This window comes from Dermacentor albipictus, chromosome 5 (genome assembly GCF_038994185.2).
Source record: "Dermacentor albipictus isolate Rhodes 1998 colony chromosome 5, USDA_Dalb.pri_finalv2, whole genome shotgun sequence".
Lineage (NCBI taxonomy): Eukaryota > Metazoa > Arthropoda > Arachnida > Ixodida > Ixodidae > Dermacentor > Dermacentor albipictus.
Window position 1 is genome coordinate 165,247,522 of NC_091825.1, and position 23,688 is coordinate 165,271,209.

Genomic DNA, 23,688 nt, shown 5'->3' on the forward strand with positions numbered 1-23,688 from the left:
GTGAAATTGCTTGCTAAATGTGCACAGGAACATGGCTAACCTACGATAAAAAAGCGCTCTGCTCTAGCTTGTTACACAATGCTCATTACCTGAACCGTAAGCTTCAAGAATGCGCGCAAGCGCCAAACTTGCTTACCTTTCAAGCAAGACTTAGCAACAGGTACCATGGCACCGACGTTTTTCTGGGGGAAGCCCTGAAGAACTTCCGATGAACTCCAGCTCCAAAAAAGCAGAACCTTCAACAAAGTCTTCCATACACCACGATTCGAAGCCCCAGGACCAGACTTTCCACGCGAGCGCGCGCAGGCAGCTCGGCAAAACAAAGGCGCTGTAGTAGGACACTCACTGTCGACACTGGTGAATCGCACGATACACACGGCGAACTATTGGCGTAACACGAGCCCGGGGGGTTTGCGATAGTGAATGCACACGACAAGGAGCACATTTTATCTAGGCACTTCAAAAATATAATTCAACTACCGCCTTACTACAAGGAGCACGCAGTACAAGCAACGTGGTATGTCGACCAAACAAATACTGCAATAGCGCCACGCGGCGGTTAGAAAAATGTGTCTTAAATTAGAAAATTCCGTGTTGTTTACTAATAGCAATGGGTACGGACCTTTTAACAAATTTGTTGGGTCCAAAATGTAAGTACTTTGGAAAACTATATACTTCGTACTTTGTGATACGAAGTTTAAGGAAATGTATATAAAAAACGAAGCGGATGTTTCCTTGAAGATTCGTAACCATTTCAGGCGTATGCAGTTTGCAAAAGCATGGCCTTCGAGGTCAGACTTGTCACTCAAAGGCAGCCATAGCTGGAAGGAGGCAGGTACTTAGGCCCCAATTGTTGGGTTTACAGTATCTAGGTAGGCTTCCTTATTTATAGGATATACAGGGACTTAAGCCGAACGACGAGCGAGCTTCAGTTGGCGAACATGAGTCAATCAGCGCACCGTCCATGCAGCTCCGTCTGCTTGCAATGGTGGATGGCCTACGGGCTTGTTTGACACCTACCGAGCACAAATTCATAATCACCACTCATATACACGCCTCCTATGGCGCTAGGTGTCATGTTTTCGGGAATATGTGCCCTTATCTTGAATTGGTGACACCATATTTCCTCTTAGCGTCCGGAATTACTAGCAGTTTTTATCAATGGACATTCTACTATCATCTGTTACTCGCAAGTTGATTAAATATTAAGAAAACAGTTACTGTGCAAAAAGAAGTGGTTGAAGGCAGCCAATCTTTGCATATTTTTTTTCATAATTACGGTTATGTTATCTGTTCATTTTTCAGTAAATTATTTTTAAAAAACTTTCTAATAACCAGTGTTACTAGAGTTATCAGAAAGTTGACTGAACATGAAGCAAATTTACCCCTGTGCATGAAACAAGACTCTTGCACCAACCATGTTTACTGAATAATTATAAGCTTATTTAATAATATTCATGCATGGTTCTGTAACTTGGGTTACGTGCCTTAAAAACATAATTACTTTTATTAACTTCATATTCAACGGTGTTTCTACAGCGTTAAAATAGTGTGTATTAACATTCTAGTGACTTTTTTTAACATAGTGAAGTTAGAATAAAGGTAACCAACGCTCTTTTGACAAACGTTATTAAAAAGTAAAAGTCCATATGATGTTACTAAAGTTGGTGGGAAGTTTATAGAAGTTCTAAAGAATGTAAGGAAGCATATCTGTATGGGATGTTTTAAAAGACAATGGTGATCAGCATAGGACAAGTTCTTTCTTCTTTTTTGCAAAGCCGTAAGTAGAATAAACGCAGGTGAAAATAAAAAAAATTACCGACGATTACGTTACTTCCTAATGCGAAATTTGAGCGCAGCAAATAAGCTGTTTCACCTTTTCGTCCGAGTTGGGAAACGCACACCGGAGATTCTCACGGCACGTATCCGGAAGCGGTTTCACGTCATTTTGGAACCAGAGCCGATCACACACTGAACACACACTTCCAAACGGATTGTCTGTAAACTGTCGCCGGAAAGCATTTGTTGCACCCTGACTGTTTGCGAGCCTTTGTTTGCGTTTGGCCTCGGCCTCGGCCGCGCGAACGGTAGAGTCTTCTCTGCGACGGCGATGAGCTTCTGCTTCAGCCTCGCTTACTGCTGGTTGCTCTCGACGGCGGCGATGAGCCTCCGCTTCGGCGGTGCGAACGGCAGGGTCTTCTCGGCGGCGGCGATGAGCTTCTGCTTCAGCCTCGCTTACTGCTGGTTGCTCTCGACGGCGGCGATGAGCCTCCGCTTCGGCGGCGCGAACGGCAGGGTCTTCTCGGCGGCGGCGCTTAGCCTCTGCTTCGGCGACGCGTACTCCTGGATCATCTCGACGGCGGCGACGGTAATCTTCTGCTTCGGCGGCACGCACCTCTGGATTCTGACGGCGACGGCGCTGGGCCTCTGCTCTGGCAGCTCGTTTAGCAGCAGCAGCAGCAGCAGCAGCAGACGGAGGACTTCCATCGGTCGTCTCGCTCATGGCTCAGAAATAACTGGCAGATAATTTCGCAGTGGCGAACGGCAGCGGCAATTTCGGCTCGGGCGGTGCACATATACAGATCCGCCACCACCGATCTGGCTCTCTGATTGCCACCGCACAGGGGTTGCATTGGAGGAGGAGCGAAGAAAGGTATTAAGTTCGAGCCGGCGCTTTGACAACCGGAGACTCGCAGGAAGAGGGGGGAGGGGGGCGGCGTGTACACCCAGCGGCAAACGATGGGGCCAGAAGCGCGCGCAGCAAGCGGACAACACGATAAAGGGAGGAGGGAAGAGATAGCAGCGACTGACTGATGCCGCTGACGCCGATAGTGAGTCAACCCCAGCTGCGGAGTTGGTTTCAGGGACAACGCCGCCGATGCCGACACAAACAATATGATACTCTCGCTTCCGCAGCGCTAAGAACCAGGTCTAGCCGTGGGAAGGTGGTCACGTATTCGTCGACGTGCCGGGGCCTACGTGAAATAACCGGCGCGTCGGCAACTGAAGAGCACCCTATCCGCCACACAAGAACAGGGAGGGGGGACCCTTTCCTCCTCTTTCTGCATGGCGGCGACGGTGTTCTATGCAGTCACGTTATCTTGACTCTCTAGCGGCGTCAGCGGCATCCAGCGGTATCAGTCGGTCGCTGCTAGCGCTGGGGGGATGAAAGGGGGGCGGAGCTGGTTACGAGGCCGACGACAACGCCGACGACGACGCGAAACCCAGGAACGGACGCCAAATAGCTGCGCTCTAAAAAAAACACAATAGAAGAAAAGGGCGGCGACGGACACCATCTCAGAATCTCACCATCTCACTTAATGCCATTAAAATTGAAGCAATATAGCAATAGACCATATTGCCACCGTCGAAACCTGTCCTGTATCAGGCGTGTATCAGGTGTGTACTGGCAGCTGAGCCCGTTTTTGACGCTTCCCTCTGGACGCGCAGCAACATTTGGCCGAGTAAACGCGTGGCGTTGTCTGAGTATACACTCAGGCGAAACTGTATGAATACATATGACTTGAGTTAGATTCGTCCTTGCACCAGAGAAATCTTAAAGGATTTTTTTGGGGGGTGGGGGGGGAGGGGATTTAAGAGGTGCACAAAGCGAGTGACCTAAGTTGGCGTCAAAAAGGTTCATCGAAATACGGGACATACCCAGTGACCCATACCTAGCGACCCAAGTTGGCGCGATAGAGGTTTATTGAAGAGCGGCACACATACACACACAGTGTCACATACTCAGTGACTCAACTTGGTCCGACACTTGGTTCCAAACACGCTTCTCTCCGCGCAGCAACCCGCTGCTCTACCCATTTGTCCATAGACTACGCAATGATCCCTGTTGGCGTGAAATAGGTTAGGCGCGCAAAACAGACGCACAGACAAGCCGCGGATGGGATGACGGCCTCTAAGAAGGTAATTCCAAGAAGGTAAGAAGATAAGAAGGTAAAAGAGCAAGGACTGGCCTCTCCGAACGCGTCTACATTGACTTCCTTCCGCTAGCAATGTAATGTGTGACTTAGTGAAGCTTATTGCTTTGCTGCGGCGTGGAAATTTGGTGCTACAGCACTTGGCGAATGGCGACTGTCGCCGACAAGATTGAGATGAACCCATCGGCACTTTTTGCTGCATTTGTTTCTCTTGTTTGTCTTTCTCTCGTTATCGTGCCTTTTGCATCGTTCGACATATGACACACGAGGTGAGAATAGGCTTCACAAACCACTGTAAACACTAAAGTAACTTGCTGAGAAATAATAACAAAAAAAGAACACTGTTTTTTCGAATCGTTAAGAGCGATCGTTAGGGACACTGTGGACAACTGACCCATGTGCTTCGCTCTAATACCTGGAGACAATATATGCGAATTTATTCACCAGTTGGCTGCTCGAAGGTAGCCCGATGTCTATTTGACGTTCATTATTCGGTGCCATTCCTGCAAGTGACGCTTGCCACACTTTGCTAACACATTCAATTACATGCGCGTGTTCATATCAAGAAATGTCTGCTAAAAAAGCATAGTGTTGATCACCCCTCGGTGATTGGCGCGCACTCGGCGAAGGATTCAATCCTCAGACCAGCTGACGATTACATTATTTTAATCCTTGCTGACGCAGGTTACGTTGAAAACCTTACATGTATTTGTACTTTTCCGATATTTTGTGTGCTTTCAGGGCGATGCCATGGCGTAAGGCCTTTTGGAGCAGCTTACAAAAGCTATAAATCTGCCCATAAATTTTGCGTTTTATTGTAGCATATTTAGCTGGTCGTTAACACGCCCTGCCTCGCAGCAGCCCTATTTGGACGCACTCTCCGTGCGAGGCAGAGACCGAGCGCCTGAGCCGAACACGCCTAGAGCGGCGAAAACCTACTCATGGACGTGAGTCCAGCGCGGCAGCAGCACAGACCCGTGAAGAATGGTGGCTTCCGCTTTCACGGTGCTACAAAGGAAATTGCCGGGTGTGACCTGATCGGTTCTAGGCAATTATCTCGGCGCCGCTCCAGCGAAGGAGTCTGAGTGGCTATGCGCGATTGGGATTGGATCGTATTGCGTGTATGCAACTAGCCAAACACGTTTTGAGCGCTGCGTTTCAGCCAGCCGAATGTGGATTCACGTATTCTGCTGGCTCTAGGGCGCTCTAGGGCTCTTCATGTGGCAAAGCTGAAAGTTCATTTCGTGTTTTTGAAAAAAAAATGACAGACGAGGAAACATGACACGAGAATTGGCACGTAACTTTACAAGGCGCTTGCTTAACTTGCTTGTATTCGTTATTGGTTTATTTATGATAATTCATATTGATGGCTTAGCCATATCGCGTATTTTACTTTTGACATATGAACGATGTTCCCAGTGAACGTCACGTATACTGAGGCTGGGGCATCGATAAATTGGCGGCGACGAAATGTTTCGTGAAGCCAACAATGCGTTCTTTTCGGACAGACTACCAGCGCCGCAAGACGAGACACATTTGGTGGACCGAGTATTATTAGCTGGTACGCTGTTGCCTTCTGGACCAATTGAAGCAAGAAAACTCCTGTAAAAGAGTGTTCTACGGCGTTCCCCCACGGAATTCGGTAATCGTCATGGTCCTTTGAAAGGCGCGGCAGCTTAATGCGGAGTAATCTCAGGAGTAGAGGGGCAAGTTGGGCTAGTTGGTGTAAGTTCATCTTGTAATACTGGGGTTACTGCGCTAAGACATAAGGAGTACAGAAGTAGAAAAGGACAGAACGTGCCAAATTCAGTCAAGCGTGACAACCCCTGTCTATGAGGCCCCACTCCTTTCGGTGTGTTCAGTGAAACAAAAGAGCAGGAGTGAGTGTGTGAACCCTCGCCCTCAAAGGAGGTTCCTTGGACGACTTTGGACGCTCCGACTGGACGAAGGTGAGACGGAAGTGTTCCCTGGCATACGGATCTAGGGAGGACAGAGGGGGATTAAGTAGACATCTTCGGCTCCTGGTTGTGCTTGGCTTTCAGTCATGCTAGACTCATGAAATGTAACGTTCTCCACTCTACAAGTATATATTGTGCATAAATTTAGCACTCTTCGTTCTCTATGTGAACGCGTTCCTTCCGTCGACAACGTCCTTATCGTAAAATCCAAGTTTCTAATCGCTTAAATATGTTCCGCCACTACCACTGATTGCAAACGCTCCTATTCAATTCCATGTCCGAGACACAGTAAACATTAGGTCACAGCATATCTGCTACAGACCTGTCGTGGTGGACCCGTCGCTGTGTCGTTTCGCAGCTGAGCACAAGGTCGTGGGCTCAATTCCCGGCCTCGCCGACTGTATTTCCTTGACGGAGGGATGCACTAATGCTCGTGTACCATGCTTTAGGTGCACGTTAACGAACCTAAGGTGGTTTTAGTTAATCAGCAGTTCCCCCCTCCCCCTCTATGGTGTCCTTGATAACCCACTACGCAGTTTTGGGATTGTAAACTCCGTAATTTAATTTGAATTTTCTTGTGGTTGTGTTTCGCCCATGAACTCTACTACGCTCGTCTATCTTTATAATAAAAAGACGTTCCAGTCGACAATAGACGTTCCTGAGCGGGCAAACAAGGTCTGATACAGATTTTTGTGTCTATATAAAATCTCCAAGCTCTTCATGAACTGGAACCTGCAGGCAGACAGTCTCTTCAGAATATTGCGAAGTTCGTATAATAGTATGGGACAATTTCTGAGGTGTTTTAACGTAAAAGTATTCCAATTTGATTCTGTTCTATTCTCTGCGTTAGCCGTCTGATATTTGCCAAACATTATTGGGGCCCCGCCCACTTCGCCGGCCTTTCACGAGACGTCATAAATACCGCGAACGTCTTACATCTCAAGATAACGTGTGCCCTCTGAATGTGCTTAGTTAAGGAAAACAAAATTAAACAATTTTTTCCCGATTCTTCGCCTTTGTCACCATCAGCGCTCCGCGATTTGCGAAAATGCTTTCGGGCCACGCTTAGTCCAACTGTCTGTTACGCGACGTCACAAAACCACGGGAACTCACCACGTCAAGGTGACGTGTATGCACTAAAAGACGCATTAATATGCTGAAGAAATCTGAACTGTTTTGGGAATAGCCAGAGGCTTCCCCGTTCCGAAAGGAATAGAAGATGGGTTCCACTCCTCACCCACGCGCTGTGTATACTCGGAGCAGCCGGTGAAGATTGATGTATTCGTGCAGATCTTTCGCCACGTATATGACATGGTTATGCTCAATCTATTTAGTTTAGCACGCATTTTACTAGCAATTTTAGCACCGCCATTGCACGCCGCCGCAATCATCGACGAAGCATCCCAAGATAAGCAGGAGGAAGCGAACCAATCGGACACACCGCACTGGTCTCCTAACCTGGTTGTCAACTTTCTCTACCCTAGCTCGGTCCCACCAATACCCTCTCCTCTTCTGCGTGCTCCTCCCCTCTCCTTAGCCAATTATATGAGGAGGACCTGCCACAATAAGCAATGCCATTCGCTTTAAGAACCAAACAAAAGTCGCCTAGCTCCTATAAACGCGGAGAGTGTTTGATAGAGCTGTTGCAAAAACCTTGCGGTTTACCGCCTATGCTTGCGCCCGTGGTTAGGGAAATTGTACGTGAGGCGGGTGGAATAAATTCGGAATTGAATAATGTTACTTTATAGCGCCCATGATTCAGTAATTGAGCACGTACTCCCTGCCTACAAGACAACACTTTACGTATGCTCACTGACAAGTTACAAGAACGGAAAATTGTTTACGCTATAATGAACACGCCACATTCATTCTCATGTAATGTGGAATTTGGTGCCATTAAACCCGGGGCTGCAAGTGCGGCTAATATAGTGCGATTGAGATGGTCCACCAACGAATTGATGCGGCTGCAGGCGTCGTCGCAAGGTTAGCGAGATGGGAGCACCTTCAATTATTTATAAGGCCATGGCAGAAAATATTTTCTCTTTCTCTTCCGTTGAACCACTAACCAGCCCTATCCACTCACTTACAGGTAGTGGACTTTGACACAAGGGAAACCCTAGGACCAAACCAGCAAGGGGAAGTATGTGTCAAAAGTCCTGCTGCCTTTAAGGCCTATTTGAATCAACCGAAAGCGACAGCTGATGCCTATGAAGACGGCTTCGTCCGCACAGGTGCGAGCCGCTTTGTCCTCTTCTATTTGTGTGTTTGATGCCCTGCACAATATGAAATCACTGGATGTCTTTTATTTTACTTTCAATGGACATCCCATGACCTTACCTTTAAGTAGTAAAAAACTCGCAGTTTGGCCCTAAAGGCGAAGAATTGATTGCGATAGCAAATCAGTGGACAGCTATATGAAGTGAGGACAGTAGTTTTATCAGCCGTGTAAACTTGTAAACATAGGCATACTAAAAATATTAACAAGCATATTGTCACGTGCGCACGAGCAAACATGAACACATCTCACTCGATGACCGCAGAAACTCTCTGTCAAAACGCTGGAGTGAGGAAGCGCAGCAGCAGTAGCAAGCGAACTGACCTTCTTTGTGTCTCGCATCAGCACGAACTAAGCCGCGAAAACGCACCGCGTGGTGGTTTGTGTCCCCGTCGCAGTGAGCTTGCAAGAAACAGCGGCCCGGGTGGCCGTGCGCGGCCGCCCGGGCCGTCCAGAGTAAAACGTGCCCCCACTCCCCTAGCATTCTCCCAGAGCCTTCTACGCGTCCGAAGACGGCGGGCTTCCTACCAGGTTTCCTCCCTTTCGTGCGCGAGATTGAGCCGCGATCACCGGCTCACCCTCGCACGCTTTCTTTCACACATACAGCATATGGCGCGCCGTGATCATTCTATCGCCCTTGGGCTTTATCAGGAACCTCACGGTGACGCCGACGCCACACCGACGACGGAAATGCGCTTGGAGGGTCCATATAATTTATATCACAATAAAAAGAAAGTGGAAAAAGAGCAAATAAAAAGGAAAAATGTAAGGCATGAAGGTTAACCAGCACTGAGCGTGGTTGGCTACCCTGTACCGAGGAATTGGGAAAAGGGGAGGTTGACATTAGGCAAACAGAAGGTGCACTTTTAATATCGCCCACATAGTGACAGCTCTCTGCACCATACTACATACGGTCACTCGGACCTGTTGTCATCAAAAGTCACAATATTGCTTTTGTGGCCTTTTGTTGCTACGATGTGTGAGGTCATGGTCCCAAGATCGTGTTCAATGTTAAACATTTTCCATCTAGCTGATTTAGAGATTTGCGGGGTCACGTCTTTCCTTTTGAAAAGGCGAGTAGTATCATATTCTCATTGACACCGGAAGCATAGAACTAAGGGCTATCGGCCATTTCAATCTAAAATGAATATGCATTGGCGAATGCAACGCCCAGGCGTAAGCGACACATCACTTTTTCTTCACGGCGGGGAAGATCAGATGACAGTGGCAGTTGCGTAGGTTGCATAGTTGCATAGGGTCGGGAGAATGGAAGCGATGGTTCGTGAAGTCAGCTGTGTACCACTTCTCCAATGTTATGCCTGCGCTAGCTTCCTTAAATCATGGGCGGGGTTAGTCCTCGATGAAGGCATAGAAGCAATGCTATATGCTTAGCAGCTTCGTCTGCGAGGTCGTTGCCAGAGATGCCTCAGTGACCCGGCTGCCACTGAAGCACGACGTAATGTGCCTTAGTGATCACATGGTGGTGCGTTTATTGTATCTCTGACACAGCTTATTCACAGGACTCCCGGCGAAGAGCTGACAGAAGAAATTGTGGGGCCGCCTTTGAGTCTCTGAATATTGCCCATCGATTAGTTGGTTGATGGTTTATATAATCAACAGCGTCTTGGAGCCGCAACAAACTCCGAGCCATTCGATGTTGTGAACTGAGAAATATTGTATATCATGCTAATTGATTGGGATGAAATAATCACTGCGTCCGTGGAGTTGGTCTGAGTGGAAGAATCGTCCGTGCATAAATGGACTCGGTCAAAGTAGAAAGCATGAAATCTATAGGTGCAAGCTTATGGCCAAGGTAGGCAGGTCTGTCTTCTTTCATAACCTAGGGATAGAAAGGCGCACCTTTAGGACGTCGTAAACACCACAAGGCTGACAGTGAACGTGCTCACGGTGTGAAGCTCGTCAGTAGGGAAGCACGATTGGCGTTCACTAGGTTGGAGAATGGCGCATGGTTGTTCTGGCAGGCAGAAAAGATTGTCCGCCTGCATAAGTGAAATGGGGCGAATGTGCGCCCTCAGCTTGTCGGTGGTAATGTAACTAGTGATCGGGTGGCCTCGTGCCAACAAAACTGTTCCTGCTATTGAGGCGATCGGCGGAAGGTTGAGACAAACGCGTAGTGTCCGTGCTTCCATACTCTGAAGTAATTCGATATTTGACATACAAGTTTCAGAAATATCAGGAGTGCCGTAAAGTTGTAACTGTAACTGTAACTGTAGCATGGAGCATACTCATGATCGCCATGTTTTGCCTGCAAATAATTTATTTGACGACATTGGCATTATAAGTGAGCTTCTTTTTCAAGTGGGCAACATGAAGGCTTCAGGAGGGATTCGGGTCCTCAATAAGACCTCAAAAGCAATGTTTTCTCTTCTAGAAGCTAGTCTGGCGATTAATGCACACTAGATAGCTAGTCATCGTGTTTCCCGTAAAAGCGACTAACGCACATTTTTCTGACTAGATGCTTAAGCCTTGTGTGTAAAGATATCCAGATGTCTGCGTTACTGCCTTCTGAAGCACTGCACGAACCTGCAAGCGAGTCACTGGTGATGCCCAGATGCACATGTTATCGCCGTAGATCGAGTGACAAACATTTTCCTGCAGGGATTCGGGCAGATTAAGAAGCGCGAGAGTGAAAGAATAGGGCTTGAAACACCACCTTGGGGAACATCATGGGACGTGTAGTGGTCGGTAGTCGGACAGTCTTCAGTGCGTACTAACAAGGACCATCATGTCAGGTAGCCTCAGGTCCGCCGAAGTACTAACCCTTCAAGTTCAATTGTTAAAAGCGCGTGCAGAAATGCTTGATGGGAAACGCTGTCGAAAGCACTCTTCAGGTCATGCAAGAGCGCCAGTGATAATCGGTGCCCGGATCTTTGTTGCTCGACAGTTGACACTAGATTGATAACGTGGTCAGTCGATGAACGGCCTCGTCGAAATCCCGCCAGGGAGTCGGGGCAAATTTCGATTGTTGAAGGCACCATTCGAGACGCATGAGGATAATTCGTTCCATGAGCTTCCCGACTAAGCTGGCGAATGGCGTAGACCAATATGATGAAAGTTCCAGCTGTGATTTTTTTCTTTAACAGCGATACCAGACGTTGCCATTTCTGAGGAACGCCTCTGTCCTGCCATGACATTTTGAAAAGGTTTAGCAGTTCTTGTCGTATTTCTTGACATAGGTGGCGCAAGGCAGTGTAGGCTCCTTGTGTAGACTCTCTTCGTGTCTCCTTCCAGCGTGCTGACCATTCGCATGTAGCCTTTCCAATCCAATATCAGACTCTCAGACTCTGTACGTTTCCTTGAACGTACGAAGCAACACGTACAATTGTACACTGCATATGTCACTATGCCACAGGCGTGCAATATGTGTATTGCATGCTCCTTCCACAATATCTATAGACTGACGAGTCAGTTTGTCGAGAGGCCGCCAGTAATTAAGGAGGCCTCTGGAACTTCGATTCTGACATAGGATCACTTCCACAGGTTTCAGTATCAGTACACCACTGCACGCCCGAAGTGAGGCATCGTGACACCAGTGTCAAATCTAGGCGGCTGCTGTAATTTGTTTCCCACGGAAAGGTCGGGCTTGTGTCACTTAAGGCTCATTCACACTAGGCCAACACGACACCGATTTTGGTCTGCCGACTGTCGAGAAGAACGTTTGTTTTCCTTTTTGTCGGTGCCTCTGACGACGAGCTCTCCGCTCACTGTCGGCAGATGGTCGGCGTCGGTATAGCGTGACAGAGGCGCCGACACAAAGGAAAAAAACACCGTTGGTGACAGTCGCAGACCAAAATCGGTGTCGTGTTGGCCTAGTGTGAATTAGCCTTTAGAAGACACAGGTTGTGGTCTTGTGCAAAGGATATGAGTGATAAGCCCTTTGCATTTATACTTGTACTTCCCCATATCTTGGGGTGAAAGCAGAAGTCCCCTGTTATTATCCAAGGACCTGGCGTCACAGCCATAATGCCTTTTAGTATTTTGCAATCGAATTGACTTGTTGGGGAAAGCTAGACGCTAATAGGTGTGAAATACAGCCGCTTCATTTTCATAATAACCCTGACGTATTTGTTATCGTCGCGTGATGGTACGGACTGAGCAATATAAGTAAAGTTCTTGCTAATATAAAGAACATTGCTACTCCGGCCGGCCCACGGGGTTGAAACATACCTTGATTGTCTTATGGTGGTTGACAAGTTCCTTTCAAAGATGGTGAGTATAGAAAGCAGTCTTCAAACAATCCTAAATACACGACCTCATACATCTCGCCTTCCATTGGAATATGGAGGCGCTTCTGACCTCATCCCGAACTGATCGCAATTGCTGTCGACAAGCCATGCTTTTGCTGTATAGGTTCTCAAGAAGTGGACTCCTGAAGGCGTGCGAGAACTGAATTAATCGCATCCAGAACTTGCAAAGCGCTTCGTGCTGTGGGTGTTTGCGGCTTGTCCAGGAGTACACAATAGCACTCACCAGTCAGCAGCGCATGACAAAAAATTTGTTGATCTTGATTCGTTATTTCATCAAGAACAGACAAAGTGCCCCTTGCTGTCGAAGTCGGGCGTCAGCAGGTGCATGTAGCTTCAGAAGTTGAGGCCATGCCTCCGCTACCATGCTCTTCGACGCTCATTTGTCTTTATGGCCGAATGCGTTTGGCGTGGGCGGCAAAGCGGGCGGTGATGTCGGACGTGGCTTTCATGGTACAGAGGCTTTGGAGTTTTTGGAACGACGTTGGCGATGGAATTGTCTTTGGTTGATATATGCAGCAGCTTCTCGGCCAGACAAGTGGTCTCTAACCATTTTCTTAATAATGGCCTTTTCCTTTCGAATCAAAGGGCAATCCTTCGAAAATGCATTGTTAGGAGAGCAGCGATTTGTGCACTTCGGCACATTGACCCAGCACGTGTCAATGGTATGGTTCCGCGTGCATCGAGAGCACACGCTAGTGTTTTTGCACACACTGCTCACATGATCAAACTTTATGCACTTCCAGCACTGCAGCGGTTTTTCTATAAAAGGGTGAACTGCGTGTCGGAAGTGACCCACCTTTACGTGCGATAGGAGAGATTCGCCCTCATTATGATCCTTACACACCGTGAACAGCCGATACGAGAAGCATTTGCGATAACAATGTTTTCTGTGGCTGGCTTGAACAGGGCCGAGAAAACAGTTTTGGTAGTGGTCTCGTCAACATTGTAAATTACCCCAGTACTCACTTCATTGCCCAATGGAATATGAGAGTGTACTTCCATCCCGATGAAGCAGCACGACAAGCACACCTCAAAAGGGATGCGGTCCCGCTCCCAATATCAAAGAATGAATTACGCTGCATTATAAGGACAACGTCTTTCAAAATGTGTAGAAACACTTGGTTTAACCAGAATTCTAAGATCTCGGCCTTATACCATATGGATCCCTTTATTGAATTCTAATTTTCATTGACATTGGACAGAACTATGGAAACCCTTATTCATCGATTAAGACTAGGCACTGCCTACACAAAAGATTTCTTACACAGAATTGGCCGTGCGGAAACTCCCGAATGTGATTGTGGATTTGTAGACGGAGATATGTATCACCTCCTTCTAGATTGCCCACATCACGACACACCAAGATGCCGACTTAGATCAACGCTAATTAAATCAGACCGCGTAGTTTTCAGTTGAAAGAAGCTTCTGGGTCCTTAGCCAACAACGTCCTTGCAGAAGAGCGCTTTGAAAGCACTAAAGACTTTTCTTGAAGACAGCGGCATTGTTGGACATTATTAATGCTTGTATTGTTCATTTCATTCCAATGTCGCTGCATATATGCATGTGTTTGTGAATTATGTTGTGTTCACTGTTCTGTTGTGACTATATGTGGTAATGCATTTACACGATGTAAGTACCACCCGCTGACTAGAGACTGTGTTATTAGGTGACAGTATCGATTGTATTTTTTAGACTTTTATCGACATAACAGTGGAGACACTTACCTTGTATATTGTATGTACCATGTGTTTCTTACGTCATAGCCCTCCTGTGAAAACATTGCGTGATAAGTTCTGGTGCTTATGTGAAAAGGTTATTTGATATGTCATCTTCAACCCTGTATGTTGTATAAAGGAACCATTTAAGAGATAAGGAGTAGCCGGCGCCTTAAATTGTGCGTCAACATCTGCTTATATCATATCAATAAAAAAAGGTCCTACACTTTACGCCAAGAATGTAATTCAACTGAATGTTTTAGTCATGTCAACTTGTTATTATTGAGTGGCGAGGCTCATGAGTGAATTACTGTAATTAACTACCTAAATGTTCTACATCCTTACCGTAAGCCATGTTGCTGAAGAGCTAGGAGTTGGTGGCGTCTTGAGGAACTTTTTAATTTGCTTAGCATTAGTTTCTCATCCAATCATTGTCTTTTTAGAAGTAGAATGTAATTGCTGAGACATGTATTTGCAGTATAATATTCTTAGATATAAGTTTATTGCAAGTAGCCGTACAAATAGCATATCATGAATACCGTCGCATATGTTGTATCTAGACCCTCGTAATAATTTTAACGGAGATAATATATCGAATGACCAAACTAAAACGAGCTCCCTGTTGAAAAAGAAATTCATAAATTTTAAAAGAGCAATTGTCCAAGTGAACTAGTGCCGAAACGAAAGAAAGTGAGAGGTGGCATGCGCGCGCAGCCTTAGGCTGCTGTATTCACGGGAAGTGATGGGTATGGGCGACTAGAAACGCAATCCCAATTTTAACCGCTTCCTCCGTCTAAATTCATTAGAAGCTTATCTTTTGATGTGGCCTCTCATTTAAATTGTCACTGTTTATGCCTTACACTTCCTGTAGCTTGCCTTATGAAACGCTCACTATAGGCCCAAGCCCGCTCTGTGTGCGCCTGCTGGTAACGTTATATTGACTGCTCTTAAAAACAATATCAAGCTTACAGTGATGCTGTCATGGCAGTGTACAAAGCATATACACAACTTGTTTTCACTGCACATTCACATTTTTTCATGTGGCCTGTCATTTGCATTGTCATTGTCATATTTACGCCTTATACTCCCTATAGCTTGCCATATAGGCGCACCTGTGGAGCCAATGTCTGTGCGCCTGTGGAGCACAACATATTGACTGCTCTTAAAGGAATATCATGCTGAGAATTACGCTGTCCCAGCAGTGTGCAAAACGTACAATTACCGTGTTGTCACTGAATATTCGAGTGAATTCTTAAGCAGTCTAAACATCTAAACAATGTTGCATAATTCTTCGTATATTTGTCGAAATGTCTTCAATGAACCGAGACTCTATAGTCCGACGTCTCTCGCAAGTGCAATTGATTCACACGAAGTGCGCAGATTGGTGCTTATTTTGTCCTTGACAGAGTTTCGCGTTTCTCTACAGACAAAACCTGAAACTTGAAGTTGTCTAGCTTGCAGCTTCCCAAGTGATCCACTTTGGCAAACGCATTTCCTGCATTCTCTCCGTGCTCTAAATTATGATGAGTAAACTTATTTTGCTCAGCGTAACCGGTTGTAGCCTGTCAGACAACCGGTTGTAGGCTACCGGTTATCAGCGTGTAAGTTCGCGTATACCGGGTGTCCCAGCTAAGTTTAGCCAGAGCTTAAAAATAGGCAGATGCACTCTAAGACGAGGCGACTAAATGCATGTTGCTGATTATTGTATAGAGTAAGTCACACTATTTATTGTATAATCCTTCATTTATAATTAGTCCAGATTAATTAACGAACTTCTGAAGCAATGAAGTTATGCAAAAAATTCCAATTAGAAAGTTGTAGAATAGTTTGCAAAATGTCTGATTAAACAATTTCGAACTTTACATCTACTAAGCATTATATTTTCCGCTTACCGCAGATGCCCGCAATATGGAAAAGAATACCACGTGACATGCGCGCTTGCGCGCCATGACTGTAGTCCTCCCAAACGTCGACTTTTAAGTCGCAGTACACCAGGCTCAATGTACGTTCGTTTGTACGTGGAACGTTCGTTGTACGTGGAACGTTGTACGTTCGTTTGTACGCGGCGCGTAAGGGTGCATGTCACGTGGTACTTTTTTGTATTTCGAATAATCTGCAGTAACAGAATGAAACTAATACTTAATAAATGGAAAGGTCGAAACTGTTTAATCGGACGTTTTTGCAAATTGCTCTACAACTTCCTAATTGGAATGTTTGTGTAACTTCATTGCTTCAGAAGTTTATTAATTAATCTTGGTTAATTACACAATTAATATGAATACGAAAAAATAGCGTGCCTTATGTTGGAAATTATGCTCGCGCGGCGCATTGAAGAAGAGGAAGAGGGAGATGGACTCACGACCGGGTGTATGCTGATGTTAGGCTTTGCACTTTGAGTAGGCCATGTTAGGACGGCTTAACGTTCTGCGACAATCAACCTGGCAGAAGTGTCTTTTCCGACATCGTATTTGATGTGGGAATTTGATGATTCATGTATGCCAAGGGCATTTTCATGATCAAGACTCGCTTGGACAGCGTAGCTACTTCGGACAACGTAAAATGTTCTGTACTCCTACCCTCAGATCATCGCTGTACGCACCTGATCGTGGAGAGTGAACATCGACGCCTTCTTCACAGTGGTGTCGGTGTTACACTCACCGAGTTGCGTGTGATGTTTTGGGTAGTGCACGGTCGCCAGTGCGTTAAAAAGGTGCTTGGCCAGTGCGCGGTCTGTGCGAGGCATCGTCTTAAAGCGGCTTCAGCTCCTACAGCCCCGCTTCTGATCGACAGAGTCTCTAGGTCACATCCATTTCAAGACACGGGCGTCGACTTAGCTGGTCCAGTGTTTGTGAAAGGAAACGGCTCTGTGAAAACATTCATTGTAGTATTTACCTGTGCTGTAGTACGAGTTGTTCACTTAGAACTTTCCAGTGAATTCCTTTTTATTGGCCTTTCGTCGATTTATTTCGCGCCGTGGTTTGCTATGTCTAATTTATTCTGACAATGCTTTAACGTTTAAGGCAGCCCGTCGCCAACTTAAGCTGACATATGGACTTCTACGTGATGTGCAGGTGCACGTGGTGGTGTCCACAACTTTATTGAGATTCCGCTCAGTTATGATCTGGCAGGCCCGAGTCCTAGGATGGCCCCTAACGAGGAGCGACCCTTTCGGCCCAGGAAACGAGGGCTTTTTTGTAGTTTTTGATCCGGTGGTCTGGGCAGCTCCTCCCACGTCTGTTGTGAGGGAGCTCGCAGGAGCGACCTGGGAGGGCGTAGCCCTCGCACCCCCAAAGAATGAGATTTTGGGTAGCCAATGTTTGATTTGTGCAGTTTTGACACACTGGGTTCCATTGCCCGTTGGTAATCATGGCCAGCCAATGTGGGCTGGGGAACGACTTAGTTTGGATTCGACGCAGCATCGAGGCTTGCGCTCGCATGAGGCTTGCGTTTGGAGGCGGGTAGGTTCGCCTTTTTTGCTTGTAGTAGCTGGTTATCTCGTGGTATGTCGTCAGTGCCTCATCCATGGGATCCGAGTCTGAGGGGCACACCTCCCTGCTGATTAGACCTCGGGCTACCCAGTGCGCCTCCTCATTCCCTTGATTCCCCGAATGGGCAGGGACTCATACGAGTTCAACAGCGTTTTCATTTGTAAAGTCCCGTAGGACTCGCGCTGCACAGACACCTATGCTGCCTCTCGAAAAGCTGACGATTGCCCTTTTGGAGTCGCTTATGATAGTTTGCACGGAGGGATTCATGATGGCCAAAGCAATGGCAGTCTCTTCCGCTTCCACGGTGGACGCTGTTTTTATGGTCGCGGCGTTGAAGATATTTCCCTCTCCGGTCACGACGCTCACTACGTAAGTTTGGTGATTTTGCTTTGCTGCATCGACATAAGCGGTGTGTTGGTTTCTTTGGTACCTTTCTTGAAGGGACTTGGCTCTGGCCGACCGCCTCTTGTCGTTTCTCGCAAGTAGCATGTTCTTGGGTAAGGGTTTTATAACCAAACGGCGTTTGACCGCACCGAGTAATGTTGTTCTTCCTGCTGAATTCATAGCGGGATTCAGCCCGAGTTTGCTTAGAATGACTCTGCCAGTTGCGGTGCTGGAGAGTCGTTAACGTTGGGCTGTTTTATGGGCCTCCACGAGTTCGTCTAGGGTATTGTATATACCTAGCGCAAGTAATCTTTCAGTGTTCGCATACCTCGGGAGACCAAGGGCTGCTGTATGAGTTGTGCGAATGACGCTGTTAACCTTTTCCTTGTCAGGAAGGGGTATCTGGTAGTAAGGGAAGGAAAACACGATGCGACTGATCAGGAAAGCCTGCGTCACATGGCAGATGTCGTCCTCCTTCATGTCGCGGTGTCGTGTGGCTACTCGTCTCATTAGGCCACATATTTGGCGGGTTGTCATCTGTAATCGGCCAATCGCCTAAGAATAATGGGTGTTATGTTGAATTAGCATGCCGAGGACACTTATAGTCAGTACCGGCGGAACTGGGCCGTCTTGCATACTGACTCGTATAGCGGAGGTGGCGTCCATTTCGGTGGCGTGTTTGGTCGATTTATCTCGGATGACGAGAAGCTCCGATTTTGTCGGCAAGCACGCTAGACCATTCTGTCGTACAAAATTTTGTACGGTATCCGCGGCCGCTTGTAATGCTTCCGTGATTTCTCCATCGGGACACTTTTGTGCATCTAGTAACATCACATGGAAGTTCATTCCTGAGCGCGTTTCATGGTGGGGAGGATATTTGGAAAGAATGATTCGACAGTACAGAACTGCCTTAGGAAAACAATAGTAAAAGGATGCTTCAGCTTCGAAGAGCTGCACACTTTACTAACATAGGTCGATGCAGTGATAAATGCTAGACCACTCACATACATTTCTGATGATGCTACCGGAGGCGAAGTACTAACTCCGCACTTTTTGTCAGGTAGACGTCTCACTGCCCTTCCACAATCGCAAGTTAGCGAGAACTCGGGAGGTCGCACAGACGCACTGCGTGTCTGGAGATCTAGACAAGAAAAAGTAAACGACCTTTGACAGCGCTGGTATAAAGAATACATCTTGACACTGAGAAGCGCGCACAGCAGGTCACAGAAGCTGGACAATTGTTTAAAGAATGATTACCTTGTCATTATTAGAGATAAAAAAGGGGCCATTACGTTTTGGAAATTAGGTAAAGTTGTTAAAATCTTTAAAAGGAGCGATCGGTACGCTAGAGCATGCAAAGTCCGACTAGCAGACTACACAGAGCTCACGAGACCGGTTCAACTACTTTGTCCTCTGGAACTGTGCAACTTTCTCCATACAATGGTCAGCAACATGCATTTGGTCCCGTCGTAATCGAGTGAACCGGCACATTTTTAAGCTCTGGCGAAAGTTAACTGTGACACCCTGTATATCTCATTATCACAATAAATGCTTCCTTTGTTCACTCCTAACATGACCGAGAAAAAAATCACCTTCACTGTTATGAATAGGGCGAATGAGTATATTGACTTATCCTGGCCGCTGGTTCCGTTTATGCGTTTCTTGTGAGATCACCCAGTAAACCTGCATAAATGAAAAGAAAGCGTGCGCAGAAGAGTCGCAATGTCCTTCTCAATTCCTTCTCGCTAAAGCACTGTTAGGATAATTGTTCCGTTGGTTTCTATTTATGAAAGTACTTATCCTGTTTTAAGTTTTACTTCCTTGCTTCAGACAAAATAGGCTGCATTTCCTTCTCTGCCTTTTTTTGCGTACAGGTGTATTATTTAGCTCGTAAACACAGCGCAATTTGGTCTAAAAAAGTTGCTTGTTTTAACAGGCAGACGTTAGTAATAAAGGGACAATGAGACATCCACGCAATCGTAGCAATTGCTACAAGGGAAACCCATACGGGTTCCTCAAACCTGGGACCACTGCCTTTCCGGGGCAGTCGCTCTACCATCTGAGCTAACCAAGTGGCTAGCATAGCAATAACGCAGAATTATTACGTCAAATACTTGCCTATGCTGCAAGTTGTCGACAAATTCGACTTCGCCCGGCCATCTGCTAGCCGCCTGCTTAACTCAGATGGTAGAGCGGCTGCCCCAGTAAGGCGGTGGCCCCGGGTTCGAGTCCCGGACCAGGACAAATTTTTCCTCAACTGCGAGGCTTTTCTTTCGAGGAACCTGTATGGTATTCCTTTATAGCAATTTCTACGATTGGGTGGATGTCTCATTTTCCCTTTATTAATTACTTTCCTCCACGTTGCGGGTTTCCGCAGAACTGTTACGTCAAGCAAACGTTACATATGTGATAAATTGGCATGTTAAAGTTATACAATTTAATATATTGGACTAGTTTTATTACCATTTATTTGCCTTGCGGAACATGGATATTGCATGAGCGGAGTTGAAGTCGTGAAATCAAGTCACATTACGAGAAAACCTGAGGCTAGCACCAATAAACAATTTCGAGATTAATTTCACTATACCCCCGCTGACATAAAGCATGTTGGTAGTAGTAGTAACTAGCAGGTGGACGGCAACTATGCTAAAAAGCATGCTGCGTCTTAACCGCGAGAAGCCCATTTATACCTCAATTTAAAAGGAGGAGTTGAGAATGAAGGGATTTTACAGTAGGAGCGTTAAGGAGATGCATCCCCAAACTTCCCTTAAAAAACCACTTGAATTATCCCTAAATAGAATTCTCTTTCATATTCATCTCAATGCTGTCATCAACCTGAACACAGCACGAAAACGGCGATGTCAACAGTTATGATGGCACCGGTAAGCTTGCTGCTCATGTACATGCTTTGAACATCGTGAAACCCTTCTATTCGAAGAGATTCAATTTGCGATTTACATTGGCATTCCAAATAACGTTTTACAACATGCCTCCGTTGGACACTGTAGAGTGCATCTAATGAAATGCCAGTAAAATTTTTAGCCCTTCTTGGGGTTTCATATTACAAAACGTTTACTAGTCTAGGAATTTATTTTCTGTGGATGACTTTATGACGAATGCATTTGAATTTTTTATTATGAGCATATCCCCGAAATGGACTAATAAACGAAGCAATTATGGAAACATTGCAAGTTGTTAAAAACGTTGTTAACGTCCACCTTTTTCAGTCGCCCATCGTAAGAGGCGGCACTGCTCTCGCTGTTGCGGTGATATTTTAGAAGATTGTTCGAGAGAAAAAAAGGAAGAACAAAAGAGGACGCATGGCATCGGGGTAGTCTTCAATCCTTCATTAGTAGTAAGGACATCCAAGTCCTCGTTGCTGAAATGGACAAAATATTCATTATTAGTTCTAGCGGGCGCTAAAAACTGGGTCAAATACGTCTTATTGCATAGAACATTGTATGCCATTGTCGGTAGCATCCATTCCAAAACTTCAGCGGTCTCTTCAAGAGTGCCTGAAGCGTCTGTGCTGGGCCCGTGGCTACATTTCAGTTTTATTGGCGACATTACTCACAACACTGAATTATTATTTTTATTTTATTATAAATTTATTTAATTTATTTATTTTGTTTTTGTTTGATTGCTTGTTTGTTTGTCTGCGCTACACTCAGGGTATAAATACGTTACATAAGGGAGAGGCATACATAGCAAAGAACTGACTATGAATTACCATTCGTACAGTATTTTTGCCGCAGGCTTGTTAGCCCATTTTAAGACACCTTGGATCAACTATAAGTTCGTTATGAAGGCGGGTAAGGGATTCCACTCCCTTGCGATTCTGAGTACAAATGAGTGTGAGCCCGCATTCGTTGAAAAATATGGTATGCTCTCTTTATGGGGCTGACCAAACCAGTATGAGTGAAATTTTGCTGGAAGTACAAACAATAAACGAAGAGCAGGGTTGTCGAAAATACACTCTATGAAAACGACAAATGTGTGACTCCATTCTACGACTAGCTAGGCAGGGAAGATGAGTTTTCAGTCCTGCGACGCTAGCAGCGTGATGATAGCTAGCTAAAACCAAACGAGTGGAAGGATATTGTGCTACCGTAATAGGCTGCATTGAAAGTGACATTAGATTTTGCGCGTAAGTTCCTTCGAAGGAAATGAGGAATTATGAAGACCATTTTTTATTCAACAGGATACTTGACTTGGTGTCCAATTGGTGCAAGAACGGATAATGCACATAACACTACTAAATACTTGCGTATGTCTTTCACAACACAAAAATTGCCGACGATTACGAAACTCCCCAATGCGAAATTTGAGGACAGCTCTATACGTGTTTTCATTTCGCGCGTCAATATTTTGTGTTATGATTATATAGTTACGCGGTTTATAGAAGGAAGAGAACGCTGTGAGTAGCATCGCTGGCGTGGACAATCTGTCTTGCGCGGCACGTTACAGGCGGAGCGAAGTGTGGCGCGAATGCCTCGCTAATCGGGAGATCATGATGTCTGTCTGCGGCGGACCCAAGCGTGACCCACGAGCTGCCTCGCTAATCGGGAGATCGCGCGAGGCAGCTCGTGGGTCACGCTTGGGTGCGATTCACAGCAGCCGCCGCAGACAGACATCATGCAGATATTTGTTTCAATAAGGACGACGCGCGCTAGTCTGGCGCCATATTGTAACCATCGTCGCCGCACAGCCCGTATTGCGCGGCCCTACGCTTTTTTTCTCACGCTTTCGTTCCACCAACGACGAGAGCGGCCCTTCGTCGAGGGCATATCGGGCCACCAGTGTCAGCGGCGACCACACCAAAGCCAGCGTCACATCGAGCCTTACTCGTAGCCGCCAGCCATCGCCCCTTGCAGGAGCAGTGATACCCGTCACACACGCTGCTGCCGCGGACGAGCGTATCCCTCCACACCTCACACCACCCTGACCCCCCCCCTCGAAAGCCCAGATGAGATCGCCCACGCGGCTGCGGATGACGTGCCCTCCGGCAATTCAGCGCATGCGCAGGCCGTCTCCCATCCGCTTCTCTTTCACTTTAGGCTGCATGCTTTCACTGTAGCCTCCTCCTCAACTTTCATCCTTGCACTCTCTTCTTTCATCGGCCACTGCGCTCCGCGTTCACTTTCATCTTTCGCTGTGCTCGTCCGTTTGGTTACGCGGTACGACCCGAGGGACGCTGATGCTTGACGCAGGAACAGGCACCTGAGAGCTGTGCTCTAAAGAAGCCATCGCAATTTCCCGACGCTCTCGATAAAGCTCACAATTTCAACCTATATGTTTGACACTAATTTCCGAACTCTCAAGGAACTTAAACATCGATAACAATACCTCAGTCGCCTTACGCAAACATTTTTTCTTAGACAATGCTTACGTCTTGCTGCGAAGCACACCAGACCAAGAACTTACACAACTTTTGTTGACGCTGTCTTAGATACACCAACATCATCTGGCTTCCACACACATCGACCAAATATGTCAAAACTAGAAAAGGTGCAGAGGAAAGCTGTGCGATTCTTGAATAAGCAGAGGCTATTTGACTTCACCACAAAATTCTTGGATGACGCAGGCCTAGAAACGCATTACGTTAGTGCAACACAGGCATGCCTATAATTCAGCTACCAACGATTTATCTACGCACTTAGGACAC

The 23,688-nt window shown here is 46.4% G+C and overlaps 1 protein-coding gene across 1 annotated transcript in view; it reads left to right on the plus strand.

The window, feature by feature from the left end:
- The window catches only part of LOC135917569 (uncharacterized), a 131,700-nt gene that overhangs the window by 100,384 nt on the left and 7,628 nt on the right, over positions 1–23,688 (plus strand). Inside the window, exon 8 of the mRNA XM_065451123.2 lies at positions 7,983–8,124. Within this exon, the coding sequence (XP_065307195.1) occupies positions 7,983–8,124 (142 nt within the window). The remainder of the gene's footprint in view (positions 1–7,982; positions 8,125–23,688) is intronic.